We start from the raw sequence: 14375 nt of genomic DNA on the forward strand, positions 1-14375 counted from the left end.
CCATGTATACTAATGCATGTTGGTAAACTGTGTAATAGTGCCCATAGCATAAGTAAAACTTCAAAAATTTTCTGATTGGACAACTGATTTAATAATTTCAATGTAATCTTAGGATCTACACAAGGCATCATATGGTAGATGATAGTGTATAGGGTCATGGTACATTAGTTAAGAAATTTAATTATATCCTTTGTACACCTAATGTTTATCACTTGAGTAATTTTTTGTTTCTTGTTTTCTTATGGCATACGTAACCACATTTAAGCTAATGTGCACATAGCAGTTTTTGTAGTGTAAAAGTTTTTCAGTTTTTGTCTTCCTGAGTCAGTTTTACTTTCCTTAGTTTAGGGTTAAGTCCTTTTGTGGTGTCTGTGGTTTATAATTGTATGCTTACAAAGGAGCTCTGAGCTTCTAAGCAAAGGTGACTGATTGTGAAATTTCTGCTGTTGCCACTTTGCAGATAAAACAATGTGTTTGCTAAGTCACTGGTCTTAACTTGGTATTGCTGTTTAATTCCATAGACATTTGTTGAGTGCCTGCTGTTTGGGTACAGGGATACAGTGCAAAACCAGTGATTTTTGGTGTGCCTTTCTTCTTAGGAGATTCTTAGGAAGGCTGATAACAGACTAGACATTTAGACACTTTCTGACTCACCATTTTGGCAAAATTACTTTCATTTCCCCTTTGTTTTTAGTTTGACAAATAGGACTAAATAATTTTTATTTTTCTAATAACGGCTTTATGAAAACAAAATACTTATTTCACCTGTGACTTTTTTTATATTTCTGAAAGGTGGTAGTTATTAGTTACCTCATGTGAATATTAAACCTTGGATTGTGAGCTTTGTGCATTAACAAGTTTCTTTTTCGTGAGTGGTTTATATTTATATATTTATTTATTTAAAGATTTTATTTGTCAGAGAGAGAGAGAGCATGGCAGGGGGAACAGCAGGCAGAGGGAGAAGCAGGCTCCCTGCTGAACAAGGGACCTGATGTGGTATTTGATTCCAAGACCCCGGGATCAGGACCTGAGCTGAAGGCAGATGCTTAACTGACGGAGCCACTCAGGCCCCCATTTGAGTGGTTCAGAGAGTTTTTGGTTATAAGTTGTTACTGCCATTTGTATTTGGGTAACGGGAGTTAGAGTAGGTTTTTTTAACTGAAGAACAAAATACTGACCATTTTCTGTGTATGTTATTTTTACAGATCCAGCTGCTCTCAAAGAAGGGTTTAGATGTTTGGTTTTTATTTTACAGGACATCCCAGTCTACCTAGTCTTTTCTGTTCACATGTCCTTCCCCTGTGTAGCCTGTGTTATAAGTGCTCAGCTCACTACCATCTAGCCACTGTTCTGCTTTCATTCCCTCCCTTATCAGAAATCTGTTGCAATCCCATAGTATGTTTCTCAAAGTGTGATGGTCACGGCGGGAGGCTCTAAATTAATGACATCATCACATGCTTATAAGAATGCAAGTACCTGGGCCCCTCCCCAGTTCTGCCTCAGACTCTGCACGGGCTGCCCGTGTGCATTGTGACCAGCATCCCAGAGGGTGCTTAGGCACCCTAATGTTGGAGACTGCCTGATAGGAGAAACACATGTACAAACAGATTCTTAACACAGTGCCTCCCAACTCTAATGTGCGTATAAATCACCTGGGTATCCTGTTTAAACGCAGATTCTGACTGTATAGGTCTGGGAGGGGTCTAAGGTCTTGCAGGTCTAGCAGGTTCCCAGGTGCTGCCGGTGTTGCTGATCCCCTGACCACACTTGAACTTGTTTGCACAATGATTGTGGTATTTACAGGATATTATGGAAGCACCTTAGCTCAACCTGAAGAGGGACATGTCTCAGAGATGGCTTGTTGGAAGATGTAACCCTGAAGTTAAGTTAAAGAATGTGTTTAGTTTTGGGGGGATGGATTATAGGCAAATGGACAAGCCGATAAAGGTAGGTAAATGAGTGTTGAGCAGAGGAACTGCAATCATTTGTCCAGCAGTGGTTCAAAATGTAAGGCAGGTGTGGTAGGAATTTAGTCAGGAGGGCAGACATGGCCCATATTACAGAAGGCCTTGTGTGCCAGGTCAAGAAACTTGAATTTCGTAGCACAGAAGTGAAGGAAATTTGCCAAGCAGTGGATCTTCTGGTAGAAGTGGATCCTAGTGGATCTTCTGAAATATGCACTTCAGAGAGATCGTTGAATTTGAGATTGGTTGTTGTAGTAGTAAGTGAGACCAGATCGGAATCAGGAAGACCAGTTAGAGAGCGGTTGTAGTATGCACTAATCTGGGAGCCAGATGCTGGGGCAGAATGGGATAGAATGAAGGAGTTCAGGGAAAAGGAGGAGTTCCAGGATTCTGGGATTGGAACTGCCATGGTCTAGAGAACAAGAGGCAAAAGGAGTAGGTTTAGAAAGGGAGATTTGTTTTTGTTTTTGGTTTTTTTTTTTTTTTTGGGCAGAGCACTAGTGGCTTGGGGAGAGAGGATGGAAAGGTGGAGGGGAGAAGGGAGGGAGAGGATCTTAAGCAAGCTCCACACCCAACACCAAGTGAGGCAGGGCTCGATCTCACCACCCTAAGATCAAAAGTCAGACACTTAACCAACTGAACCACCCAGGTGCTCTGAAGATGATTTTCTTAAGAGTGCTTATTATATAGCTACTTAGTTATTTTTTCCCCATAATTTAGCCTGCTAAGGCTAAGAGGCTTGTTTTAATCATTTTTGTCACAATCTAGTCTGTAGTAGATGTTTGGTAAACATTTCTTATTGAAAAATTATTTTGCATGTAAAATAATTCCAAAGAAGTGTGACTGTACTTAAAAATACTTACGTCAAGCCAGCTACTGAAAAATATTAAGGATAAAGAGTAAGGCTTAGGAGTGACTGGGTGGCTCAGTGGGTTAAACCCTCTGCCTTCAGCTCAGGTCATGATCCCAGGGTCCTGGGATCGAGCCCCACATCGGGCTCTCTGCTCAGCAGGGAGCCTGCTTCCTCCTCTCTCTCTGCCTGCCTCTCTGCCTACTTGAGATCTCTGTCTGTCAAATAAATAAATAAAATCTTTAAAAAAAAAGGGGGGGGTGAGGCTTAAAATTCTAGCATTCCTGAAGCATTTCAAGTCGTTCATTCCAGAGTGTTTACTGAGGCCTGTTTGTGCTGTGTATTTTAACTTCGTGATTAATTTCCATCTGTCCTCTGAGTCTCTCTTATCATTACCAGTGTTAGCAAATTTATTGAGCAACTGTGTTCCTATTTCTAAATATTTTCTCTTTCTAAATGCTTGTTCATAATTTTAGAATTCTTTGCATTATGATTTCATTATAGCCTCTCTTAAGATCTAGGCAGGAATGCAGTCATGTGTTAAAGACACTTGGAGATGCTGGTAGAGACTACTGGCAGAAGGGAGCAGAGCAGGTGATCCAAAGTTTGGTAATCTAGTCAGTGCCTATACATCAGTGTTCGCGGTATACTGGCAAATGGTTACTTACCTGCTCTAGCCTAATGGTACACTACTCCTTTATTGGCACAGGAAATTTATTACTATTGCTCAATTCTTTTTCCACTGCCCAGACTGGTTGTCCCCCACCTCCCGCACCATGTAATCCTTGGGTTTTTGTTTTTGTTTTTTTGTGCTTTTTTTTAAGCCTGAAAATTTTATTCTTCAACCTGAAAAATTGGAGATCTTCTGAGGACATCATTTAATTGATGCCTCTTATCTGTGAATAAGAGTGGGGCAGCAATTTATTTAGAGGAGACAAACTTTACTACCTCATCCATGTAAGATGTGGTTTTCATATGTGTTGTTCGGAGTAAAAGAAGGGTCAGGAAGATGTAGCTGGTTTACTTTGCTTTTGCAAGCTATAGTTTTAGAGTTCAATTCTGGGTAAGAGGAGAATGGAAGAGAACAAACAAATGCTCTCCAAAGGAACTAACGTAGAAATACCTTCACTGGCCTGATTTTAGGCATACGTCTTGGCACGATTTCGCCTCTAGACACCTACCCTCAGGTGGGTTGCCAGCAATCCACACTCCAAGTAGCACTCACAGGGGCACCATAAAACCATTATTTCTCTCAGAGGCCCACAGCCCAAAATTGCTTTTTCTTATGCCTTACTTGATCCATTCCCTCTCAAGAGTTTTAGGACTGCTTGAGAACTCTGGTGTAGTGAGAAAGGAGTATTTTCCTGGCCTTAGAGGAACGCAAGACATTAGCTCCAAATTGACTTCTTGGTTCTGCCCGCCGCTGCTGGGTACCTCATTTCATAAGCATAAGCTTTTCTTTCTTTTTTTATTTTTTTAAAAGATTTTATTTATTTATTTGACAGACGGAGATTACAAGTAGGCAGAGAGGCAGGGAGAGAGGGAGGAAGGGAAGCAGGCTCCCTGCTGAGCAGAGAGCCCAAGTCGAGGCTCAATCCCAGGACCCTGAGATCATGACCTGAGCCGAAGGCAGACGCTTAACCCACAGAGCCACCCAGGCACCTCCATAAGCATAAGCTTTTAGTAGAGCTGTGTTAATCCTGTCAACTTTAGTCTAGGAGTTGAAAATAGTGTACTCTCGGGAACCTTTAATAATTAAGTAGGCAAGATTTTTAAGTGGTTTATCAGTATCTGACTTGATTTCTGGTACTTGCATCCATACTTAGAAGCAAATAAAATGAAAAATAGGTCATTCATATGACACTTACACAGAGCTAGCACTGGACTTTGGAGCAGGGTACTTAACCTTCGCACTGTTGACATTTTGTTGAATGGCGCTGCCCTGTGCATCGTAGGTGGGACAGTTAGCGGCATCCCTGGCACTTACCAGCTAGCTGGCATTGGCACCCTTCTCTCAGGACAACGAAAAATGTCTTTAGAATGTATCCTGGGGCATCACTGCTCTAAAGCAAGCCTTTTCTTTCTTTCTTTTTTTTCTTTTTTTTTTGTTGTTGTTGTTGTTGTTGTTTTAAACAGGCTCTATGCCTAGCATGGAGCCCAAACACAGGGCTTAAACGCACCACCCCGAGATTGAGACCTGAGCCGAGATTAAGAATCATACACTTGGGGCACATGGGTGTCTCAGTCGCTTAAGGGTCTGCCTTCAGCTCAGGTATGATCCCAGAGCCCTGGGATCCAGCCCCGCGTCTGGCTCCTTGCTTAATGGGGAGCCGGCTTCTCCCTCTGCCTCTGTTGTTCCCCCTGCTTGTGCTCTCTCCCTCTCTCTCTCTCTCTCAGAGAAATTTTAAAAAAGAAGAAAAAAGAAAAAAGCCATACGCTTAACTGACTGAGCCTCTAGGAGTCCCTAGAGCAGTGCTTCTAAAGCCTGACTGCACGTTACCTCACCTGGGAAGCCCCCCCCCCATACCAGGTACCCAGACTCCACTTCCACCTAGAATTTCCATTTCATTATCATAGAGTAAGACCTAGGCCTTCTCTCTGTTTTATTGGTGGTGTTTTAGGTGTGTGTTTTTAAGCCGATTCTAATGTGCAGCCAGGTTTGACAGACACCCCAGGGAGCCCAGCACCCTATGACTCAGAGCTCCTGAGTAGTTTCCATTGGTTATCTGGCCTTGCAAATTCAAGCAAATCACTTGGCGTTCTCTGGACTTCATGATCTTGAGCTAGAAAAATTTAAGAGAGTACTTAACTTAGAAAAGAATACGAGCTTCTTTTTGTAGCCCTGTAGATGTTTTCTGATCATATATTTTTTACTGACAGGAAGATCTTGGATATATCCAGCCTCCGTAGATTGTCTTGTTGACAGCCTCTTGTTGTCCTCCACTTTTCTGTCTTCCTTTTGGGTTTTTCTGTAACATTGCTTTAATAAACTAAATTATTGGATAATTTTAATTGATTATATCCAACTGTAACTATTTACAGCAAAACTGAGAACCCCAGTGAGAGCTCCCTAGCAGGGTTACGTGAAGTAATGCAGGCACTTATCACGGTGAGCTGAACTTAACCTCCTGAGACATACTGATCATGAAAAGCAGCGATTCTCAGACACCGCTGCTGTCAGAGAGAAGTTCTTCCCATTTCTAAAGTATCATTTTTGGGGGTAGGGGGAGCGAGCAGTGTCGTCTGGGGGAAGAAGGTTGCCAACCAGTGACCTGGAGAAAAGGCCTGTAGTGTGACAGCGTGTTTAGACGCTGGGGTCGTCATTAACGCCTGTCAAATTGATGAAGTTTTAGAGTTTAGGTGAGGTTCAGTGGGGTGGAGTCCGGAGCCGAAGACCAAGAAGGAATTCTTAAGATGTCACTGGTGCAGAATGGTGGTTTATTAAAGCCTGGGGACAGGACCCATGGGCAGAAAGAGCTGCTGCCCTGGGCTTGTGAGGGGTGGCTGGTCATATGCTGTGGGGTTGGGGGAGGTAAAGAGAAAGGTTTGGAAAGAACTTTCATATGCTAAAGAGGACCTACAAGATATGGAGGCCTTGAGGCCTTGCCATTGTCTTGCCATTGTCGACTTAAGGTTGTTTTTCCCCTCTACAAGGTATTAACATAAGATGGGAGATTCCTGGCACACTGTCACACATGTCCCATCCAGCAGTAGGGGATGGGGGCAGGTTGCAAGGTGTCAGCTTCTGCTTTGTCCTCAGCTTGCCTTCTGCTCCCTCATCAAAATCAGGGAAAATACCAGTCATGACAGTTTTCTGTTTGAGGAGTGATTGCTTGTGGCCAGGTAGTGCACTAACTGTGAGGGGTAATCATCAATAGATAAGGAAGGGACTTAGAAAAGATTTAGCAAAAGGCCTGCCTGGGTTATAAATGGCTGTGAATCAGCCAGCCTAGGATTTCACTCTAGCTCATTTGATGATGTAATCTGAACTCTGAACTGTAGCCTTGCACATAAAGGGGTTTCACTGACCTTACTTAATCCTGCTCGGATAAATCACTTCCCTAATTCTGGTGGCTCTCAGTGGTTTGTAGAATTAAATCGCGAGAGTATATAAGAAATTTTCTAGATCAGTGTCTAGTATACAGTAATAGTCTCTCAGCAATGTAAGTTTCCCCAAATCTCTTGTTCTTAAGTGTACCAATATTGCATTAGTTTTAGTCCTTAAGCTTTGGTTAGAATTACTCTCCTGATTTTTCCTCCTGTTATCTAATGTATGCCAGCCTTTTTCAACTAGGAATCAAAGAGAATTGTACCCTTAAAAAAGAAAAAAGTGACTTTTCTCATTTTTCCTTAAGTTGGTAGTGTTTTTGATAAATGCGTGGGAAAGAATTTAATTTATTACACACAGTGGATGCCTTAGGGCATTAAGGCTTATTTCTCTTTTGGAATCTTAGTTGAAAAGGTTACAGAATGTGTCCAGTGGCTTTGTTTCCAGATTTTAGACCAAATAATTCAACGTATTAATTTTGTATATTAGTCATCAGAATTGTTAGAATATGGAAATGAGATAACTGTGCTCAGACAGCAATACAGAATTCATCTCAGCCTGAAAAGAATTATATATAACAACTCTTTATTTAAAAAGTAATCACTAAGGTGCTAGCTTTTATGTGAAAACAAAGTTTACATTTCTCTTCAGTGTGCACTCTTGGAGGGGAATGTTTTGCCTTAACAGTTTCTCATTCCATCAAAGAATGCTCTCTGGGAAAATGGAGTTGAAACGCATATGTATTTTTAAAGTATTATTTCCCAAAATTCATTTTAAGTTTTTTCCAGTCACACTATTTATAAACAAATTTGAGTACAGATGGATTTATTCTAACATTCCTTAAGAATTAAGCAACAACTGTAAGCATAGTTGCTCTTGGCAAGTAAGTGGAAATAGGGATTTTATGTGTTTTCCAGCCTTTTGAACTTATTTGTACTAACTAGGTGCAGGGAATTCTTTTTTAAATCTGCTTTAGCCTTCAGGTTGTTTTAGTGAATCCATGTATGCATCAGATGAATGGGACTGGTTTTTTAACCCCTAAATGAAACAAAGGTTTGATTGATATTAAACTATAAGTATAAATAGGGCTTTTTGGCTTTTGCAAAATGAGAGAACTATTTGAAATTAAGTTTAAAATTAGAAAAACTTTATTATTTTTCTGAATCAGAAAGACTTCAGTGTTTTGACAGTTGAGATGGAATTTTACATTTTTGTTTTTTTTTCTTTTAGGCTGACAATTGCATTTTTTGCGCTCTCCGGGCTGGATATGTTGGATTCCTTAGATCTGGTGAACAAAGATGATATAATAGAGTGGATTTACTCCCTGCAGGTCCTTCCCACAGAAGACAGTGAGTGAGTTTTTAGCATTTTATTTTTAGTGTGACTAGTTAGTTGTACTTGGCATAACATGTGTCAGACGAGCAAATCTCAGTATGAATTCATAAACTCTTACCATATTTTATTCCGCCATGTTTTCCTTGCAACGCTGCACTCCCATCCTGTTCAGATCCGACACTTGAGAAGTCTAATCATTGGGGGCCCAGCTGACTCAGGCTGTGGAGCGTGCTACTCTTGATCTTAGGGTCATGAGTTCGAGCCCCACGTTGAGGGTAGAGATAACTTACAAAAATAAAAATAAATTAAAAATTAAAAAGTCTACTTGTTAATCGCTTGAGAAAACCACTGTGCGGTTGTCTGGAATTGGAGATTTGCTGTTGTAGCTGCATGTTATGTTCTTCTCTTCCACGGGGAGTACTGCTTATCAGTTATTTTATATTTGTCATTTTGATTGTTTAGTTTCATAACATTTGCTGTATTTTTCACTCCCAGCCATTCTTCTTGTCTTTTCAGTGAACTCTTTGGTGTTCTCTCCTGGTGGTTTCTCTCGGGTTTCGTTAGCCTTTCTCTGATGGTTTCTTAGAACTGTTACTAGCACTGTAGTCCTTTTTATGCTTCTTAAACTTCATGAATTTTGGTCAGTTAAATTCTTTTTCTTTTTTTAATTAATGTTTGAAATTTATATGTTACTTAATCAACTAAATGCACACAAGCTTTATACACCTTATTGTTCACACTGTTAAAGTGTAACATACTTAACATTGATTTAACTTGTAGGTGTTAGAAATTCTAACCTTGAAAAGAGAAATAGATAAACTCCCATAAAATGATAGTTTTTATCAAGGTCACCACTTACTTGGCTTTTAAGAGCCAATATTTATAAATCAACCATGCGTTTTGTTGGTTGGAGTAAACATTTATAAAGGTCTCACCTAGATGAACTTCAGGGAAATAGTAAGCTAAAGCTTTGTTTAGAAAGAAAGAGGTTTGATTTATTCTAACTTAACTGCTCCTCTTCGCTATATTTTCACATTTGGTCTATAGCATCATGATATTGTGATCTGTAAGAAATGTATATTTGGTCTTCAATCACAGTTCCTGGCTCACAGTTCCCTAACCCTCGGCATTTCCTAAGTCTTGAGAGTGTTACAAGTTGTCTTTTGTTATGTTCATGAGGTAACTTTTGGAAAGTGCCTGAGGATAGAGGGCTGTTGGCCCTTGGAGCCAGTCAGTGATTGGAGGGTTGGAACAATCAGTGCCACCACCTGACCTCCAGGGAGGGAAGGGGGGGGACCCCAGAGCAGTTGCCAGTGACCAGTGATGGACTACGATGGATTTCATAGTGTTCGTATTTATATGATTTTTAAAATCTGTGCCTGTTGATGAATTCTTGTTTAAAAATGATTAAGCATTTTGAACTAGGTTTGTCATACATAAATATCTACTCACTTTTCACCAGCCCTGTGAAGCAGCATAGGTGATACTCTGGTTAGGAGTGAGTGATTCTAGCATATTGGGGAGTAGGAGTTATTGAATGTCTTGCTAATAAACCTTTAGAGAAGGGCTGTGGCAATTACAAGATATGCTGCTCATTCTCTTGGAGCATGGCTGAGGTGAGGTCACAGTTCTAGACACCTGAAAACTGGAAGTAATTTTTGTTTTCCCTTTTTATTAGGGTTTTTTGTTTGTTTGTTTGTTTGTTTTTGGCTAGTGTAAGTGAGTCTGGGATTTTCTTTTTAAACTTTAAAAGTTAACTATTAGGGGGTGCCTGGGTGGCTCAGTGGGTTAAAGCCTCTGCCTTCAGCTCAGGTTGTGATCCCAGGGTTCTGGGATCCAGTGGGCTCTCTGCTCAGCAGGGAGCCTGCTTCCCCCTCTGTTTCTTTGCTTGCCTCTCTGCCTACTTGTGATCTCTGTCAAATAAATAAATAAAATCTTTATTTAAAAAAAGTTAATTATTAGATATGGTATTATTACAGATTTTAATTTTTGACTGATTATTAAAAATACATGTTCTGATTATACACTATAGTTTCTTTAAGGATGTGTCTCACTGCATAGGAAATTATACAGTGTGAGTCATAGAAAAGCTGTTCTGTATGTTTTTTGCTCAAATATATTTTATTTTTAGAAAAAATTTACTGATACTCATTTCCCTAGAATAAAGTAGCTGTTGCTACTCTAGAAAAATGTGGATCATAACATTAGGGTGAGAGAACTCATACTAGAAGTTTTAGTTACCAGTAATTTGTCATGTATTCACTGTGCTTTCTACTTTCTGTCTTCCTATTTCTCCCCACTCTTGAGGATTCTTTGCTGGCGTCCGTGATTGAACTGTGTTATTGTCTACCCTTAAAATATGTTTTTTCCTTCTACCATTTTATTGTTTTTTACAACAGCTTGATACCCGTTAATACATATATTCTTTTTTTTAAATGCAACTTACAGAATGGTTAAAATAACTGGTTAATTCTTCTCCCAGTGGAAAAGCAGTGGCCACGAAATAATGGGCTCCTGTTTTTACGCTCTTAAACAGGGACTTTATACATGTCATTTGTTATCGCTTGGGCGTGTGACTGAACAAGTCCGTGAACATTTTTTTGTGCAGTTAGTTTAATTAAAATATTCTTGAGGCATCTGGAGTCTCAGTCGGTTGGGTGTCCAGCTCTTGGTTTCAGCTCAGGTCATGATCCCATGGATGGTGGAATCGAGCCCCATGGGGGTCTGGCTCTGTGCTCAGCGGGGAGTGCTCAGCTAGTGATTCTCTCCCTCTGCCTGCCCTCCCTCCTGTTTGCACTGCTCGCTCACTCTCTCAAATAAATAAATCTTTTTTAAAAGCCCATATTCTTTCTAAAGAGTGCTTTGTTGTGAGAGATTTGCTATTATCTGAACTTTCATATTATAATAATTGTGTTTTCTACATACTCACTAGAATGGCTAAAATGGAAAAGGTAGAAAATAACGGCAGTTGGTGAGAATGTAGCATAACTGGAACTCTCACCAGGAGCTGAAGGAAAACTGCCCAACAGTTGGAAAACTGGCAGTGTTTACTAAAGCTGAATATCTGTGCAGTTCATGACCTAGCCCTTCTGCTCCCCAGTCCCCGCCCCCGAAGTGAAAACCTGTTCACCAGAAGATACCTACTAGAATGTTCATAGCAGTGTTTTTCACAAGAGCCCAGAAGTAGGAACCATAAAAACTACCCATCATTGGTATAATGGGTGAATGATGTATTAAAATATTCACACAATGGAATACTTTGCAGTGGAAAATGAGAAAGAAATTTTCTCATTAATATAACTTTAGTTATATTAAGTTCTATATAACTTATAGTCTATAACTATAAACAAAAATTTTGATGAACGTCACAAACATGTTTTGAGAGAAAGAAGTACCTAGTGTATTATATTCTCTTTATACAGAGTATAACAATAGACCAAGCCAGTGGAAGCTTTTGGGGAGTGAAGGAAGGAAATAGGAAGAAAAGGAAGGTAGGAACAAAGTAGGAGGGGGCGTTCTAGGGTGCCGTCATTTACTTTTCTTGAGCTGAGCACTGGTTATGTGGATAACTTTACTTTGCAAAAAGTTCATTGAGTTTTGTTATGATAATGTGCTTTTCTTATGTTTCTTACAGTTTGATGGAAGTTTTTAAATTTTCATTGAATTTGTATTGATACTCACCATCTCTTTTGAGACCTGTCAGAATTCTCTTTCACATTGTACTGACAGCTCCATGGAATTCATTTATTTGAAGCCCATTGCTTGCTTGCTTGCTTGCTCTTTTTTTTTTTTTCTTTCATTTGTCACTGCTTAACTGTTACTTAAAATATTTTGCTTGAGTCTGAATTGTAAACTAGCAGGGGAGAGAATGTGTCTGTCTTGGATTTTTCTTTCAGTGCCTAAGGCATTATTGTGTCTCAGGAGTTGTTGGATTATTAACTCATCCATACCTCTTCCAACTTACCTGCTCCTCTTCCGCTGTATTTTCACATTTGGTCTATAGCATCATGATATTGTGATCTGTAAGAAATGTATATTTGGTCTTCAATCACTGTTCCCGGCTCAGAGTTCCCAAACCCTTGGCATTTCCTAAGCCTTGAGAGTGTTACAAGTTGTCTTTTGTTATGTTCATGAGGTAACTTTTGGAAAGTGCCTGAGGATAGAGGGCTGTTGGCCCTTGGAGCCAGTCAGTGATTGGAGGGTTGGAACAATCAGTGCCACCACCTGATCTCTGGGGAGGGGATGAGGGAGGGCCCAGAGGTTGAAGCGGTAGCCAGCGGCCAGTGATGTAATCATTCTTGCTTCTGTCATGGAGCCTACGTTAAAACCCAGGGGGACAGGATTGAGAGTGCTTCGTGGTTGGCAAAAACGTCGCGGTCCCGGGAGAGAGGGGCTCCCGGACAGAGTGGAAGCTCCCTGCCCATTCCCCATGCCTTGTCCTAAGCATCTGGCAGTTTCTTAGTTACATTCTTTTATTGTCAGGTAGCAGGTTTTCACTTGAGTTCTGTGAGTTGCTCTGGGAAGTTAATTGTACCCACGGAGAGAGACTCGTGAGAACCTACGGTCCATAGCCAGTCGGTCAGAAGACCACAGCTAACCGGGCTGGCATCTGGTGGGGTGGGAGTTTGGTGTCCTGACAGACTGAGCCCCTCAGCCTGTGTGGTCCGATGCTGTCTCTGCATAGTGTCAGAAAGGAGTTGGTGGTATTGAGTTGTCTTCAGCTGAGTTGAATGAGTGGCTAGTGTTCCGAGAATTGCTTGCTGGAAATTGCATATCAGAACACCTAATTTAAGGATCCTCTGGCTCTTCAGATATTTTCTCATTTAGAAGGCATTTGCAGACCGAGTAGAAGGTGCTTTCTGTAACTCATAGATCTGTATTTGTCCTGCTTTGTGATATCACATAAAATCTTACGGAATTTAAAACTCTAGAAATGTTAAAAACCCAGGACCATAAAAGAAAAACACCGTAAGTTTGATTAAATAAACAGTATTAAATGTTGTGTAGTAAGAAGTAAGGCTGAATAAGTAGACAGGCTTGAAAATTGTGGCAATATATATAATAGAATATTAATGTCCAGACTGTGATGAATTCTTAATGACTGAGAGGAAAATGACTCATCACTGTTTAGAAAATGACAGAATTTAAGAATAGGAGGATCTCAAGTCAGTAACTATGTGAAAGTCGATTAACCTTGCTAGAAAAGTCAGAGAAATGCAGTAGAAACAATGGTGCGTTATTTTTTTTAACATCCTAATTTTTTTTTTCAGTGTTCCAAGGATTGGTGCATTGTTTTTTACCTAACTTGTCAATTTAGCTGGAAGTTTTGAAAGTTGGCAAGAATACAGGGGAAAGAACACATTTAAAAAAAATATTTTATTTACTTGTCAGAGAGCGAGCACAAGCACGGGGGAGGCAAGCAGAAGCAGAGGGAGAAGCAGGTTCCCCGCTTGAGCAAGGAGCTCTAAGTGGGACTCTATCCCAGGATCTTCCAGGATCATGACCTGAGCTGAAGGCAGCCGCTTAACTGACTAAGCCACCCAAGCGTCCCAAAAGAGCACCCTAATATCATTCTGGTGAAACTGAAAATCGTTGTAACCTTTGAGAGGCATTTTCAAGTATAATCTTTTATCTCATGTGACATACTCTCTTGCATGTTGTAGTGGGTTGAATAATGGCCCCGAAAGGATTGGTCTGCGCAGAATCACAGAATATGACCTTTGGTTGGAAAAAGGGCCTTTGCAGGTGTAATTAAGGTCAGCATCTCCATATGGGTGAGTGGTGGCATTCCAGGAGAAGGGAAGAGGAAGATGCCAGAGGGGAAGGGGAAGGCCCTGTAAGGGCAGGGGTGGGGGGGTAGGTTAGAGTGATGCTTACTGCATGGAGGAATGCCAGGATTCCCTGGAGCCTCCAGTAGCTGAGAGAGAGAAGCATGGAATGTGGGACGGTTTCTCCCTCAGAACCTCCAGAAGGAACCAGCCCTGCCAGCACCTTGATTTTGGACTTCTGGTTTCCAGAACTCCAAGAGAATAAATTTCCATTGTTGAAATCCTCCAGATTTGTGGGAATTTGTTACCTCTAGAAACTAATAACATGCACAAAAATCTGTGTAGGATATGTTTTGGCATTGTTCATTACACTGACCAATTAGAAGGGGAATAAATGTTCACAAAAGAGA

At 40.6% G+C, this 14375-nt stretch overlaps 1 protein-coding gene across 1 annotated transcript in view; it reads left to right on the plus strand.

The window, feature by feature from the left end:
* The window catches only part of PGGT1B (protein geranylgeranyltransferase type I subunit beta), a 59024-nt gene that overhangs the window by 2144 nt on the left and 42505 nt on the right, over positions 1–14375 (plus strand). The window contains exon 2 of the mRNA XM_047730157.1: positions 8093–8211. Coding sequence (XP_047586113.1) covers positions 8093–8211 — 119 coding nt within the window. The remainder of the gene's footprint in view (positions 1–8092; positions 8212–14375) is intronic.

This window comes from Lutra lutra, chromosome 5 (assembly GCF_902655055.1).
Source record: "Lutra lutra chromosome 5, mLutLut1.2, whole genome shotgun sequence".
NCBI lineage: Eukaryota > Metazoa > Chordata > Mammalia > Carnivora > Mustelidae > Lutra > Lutra lutra.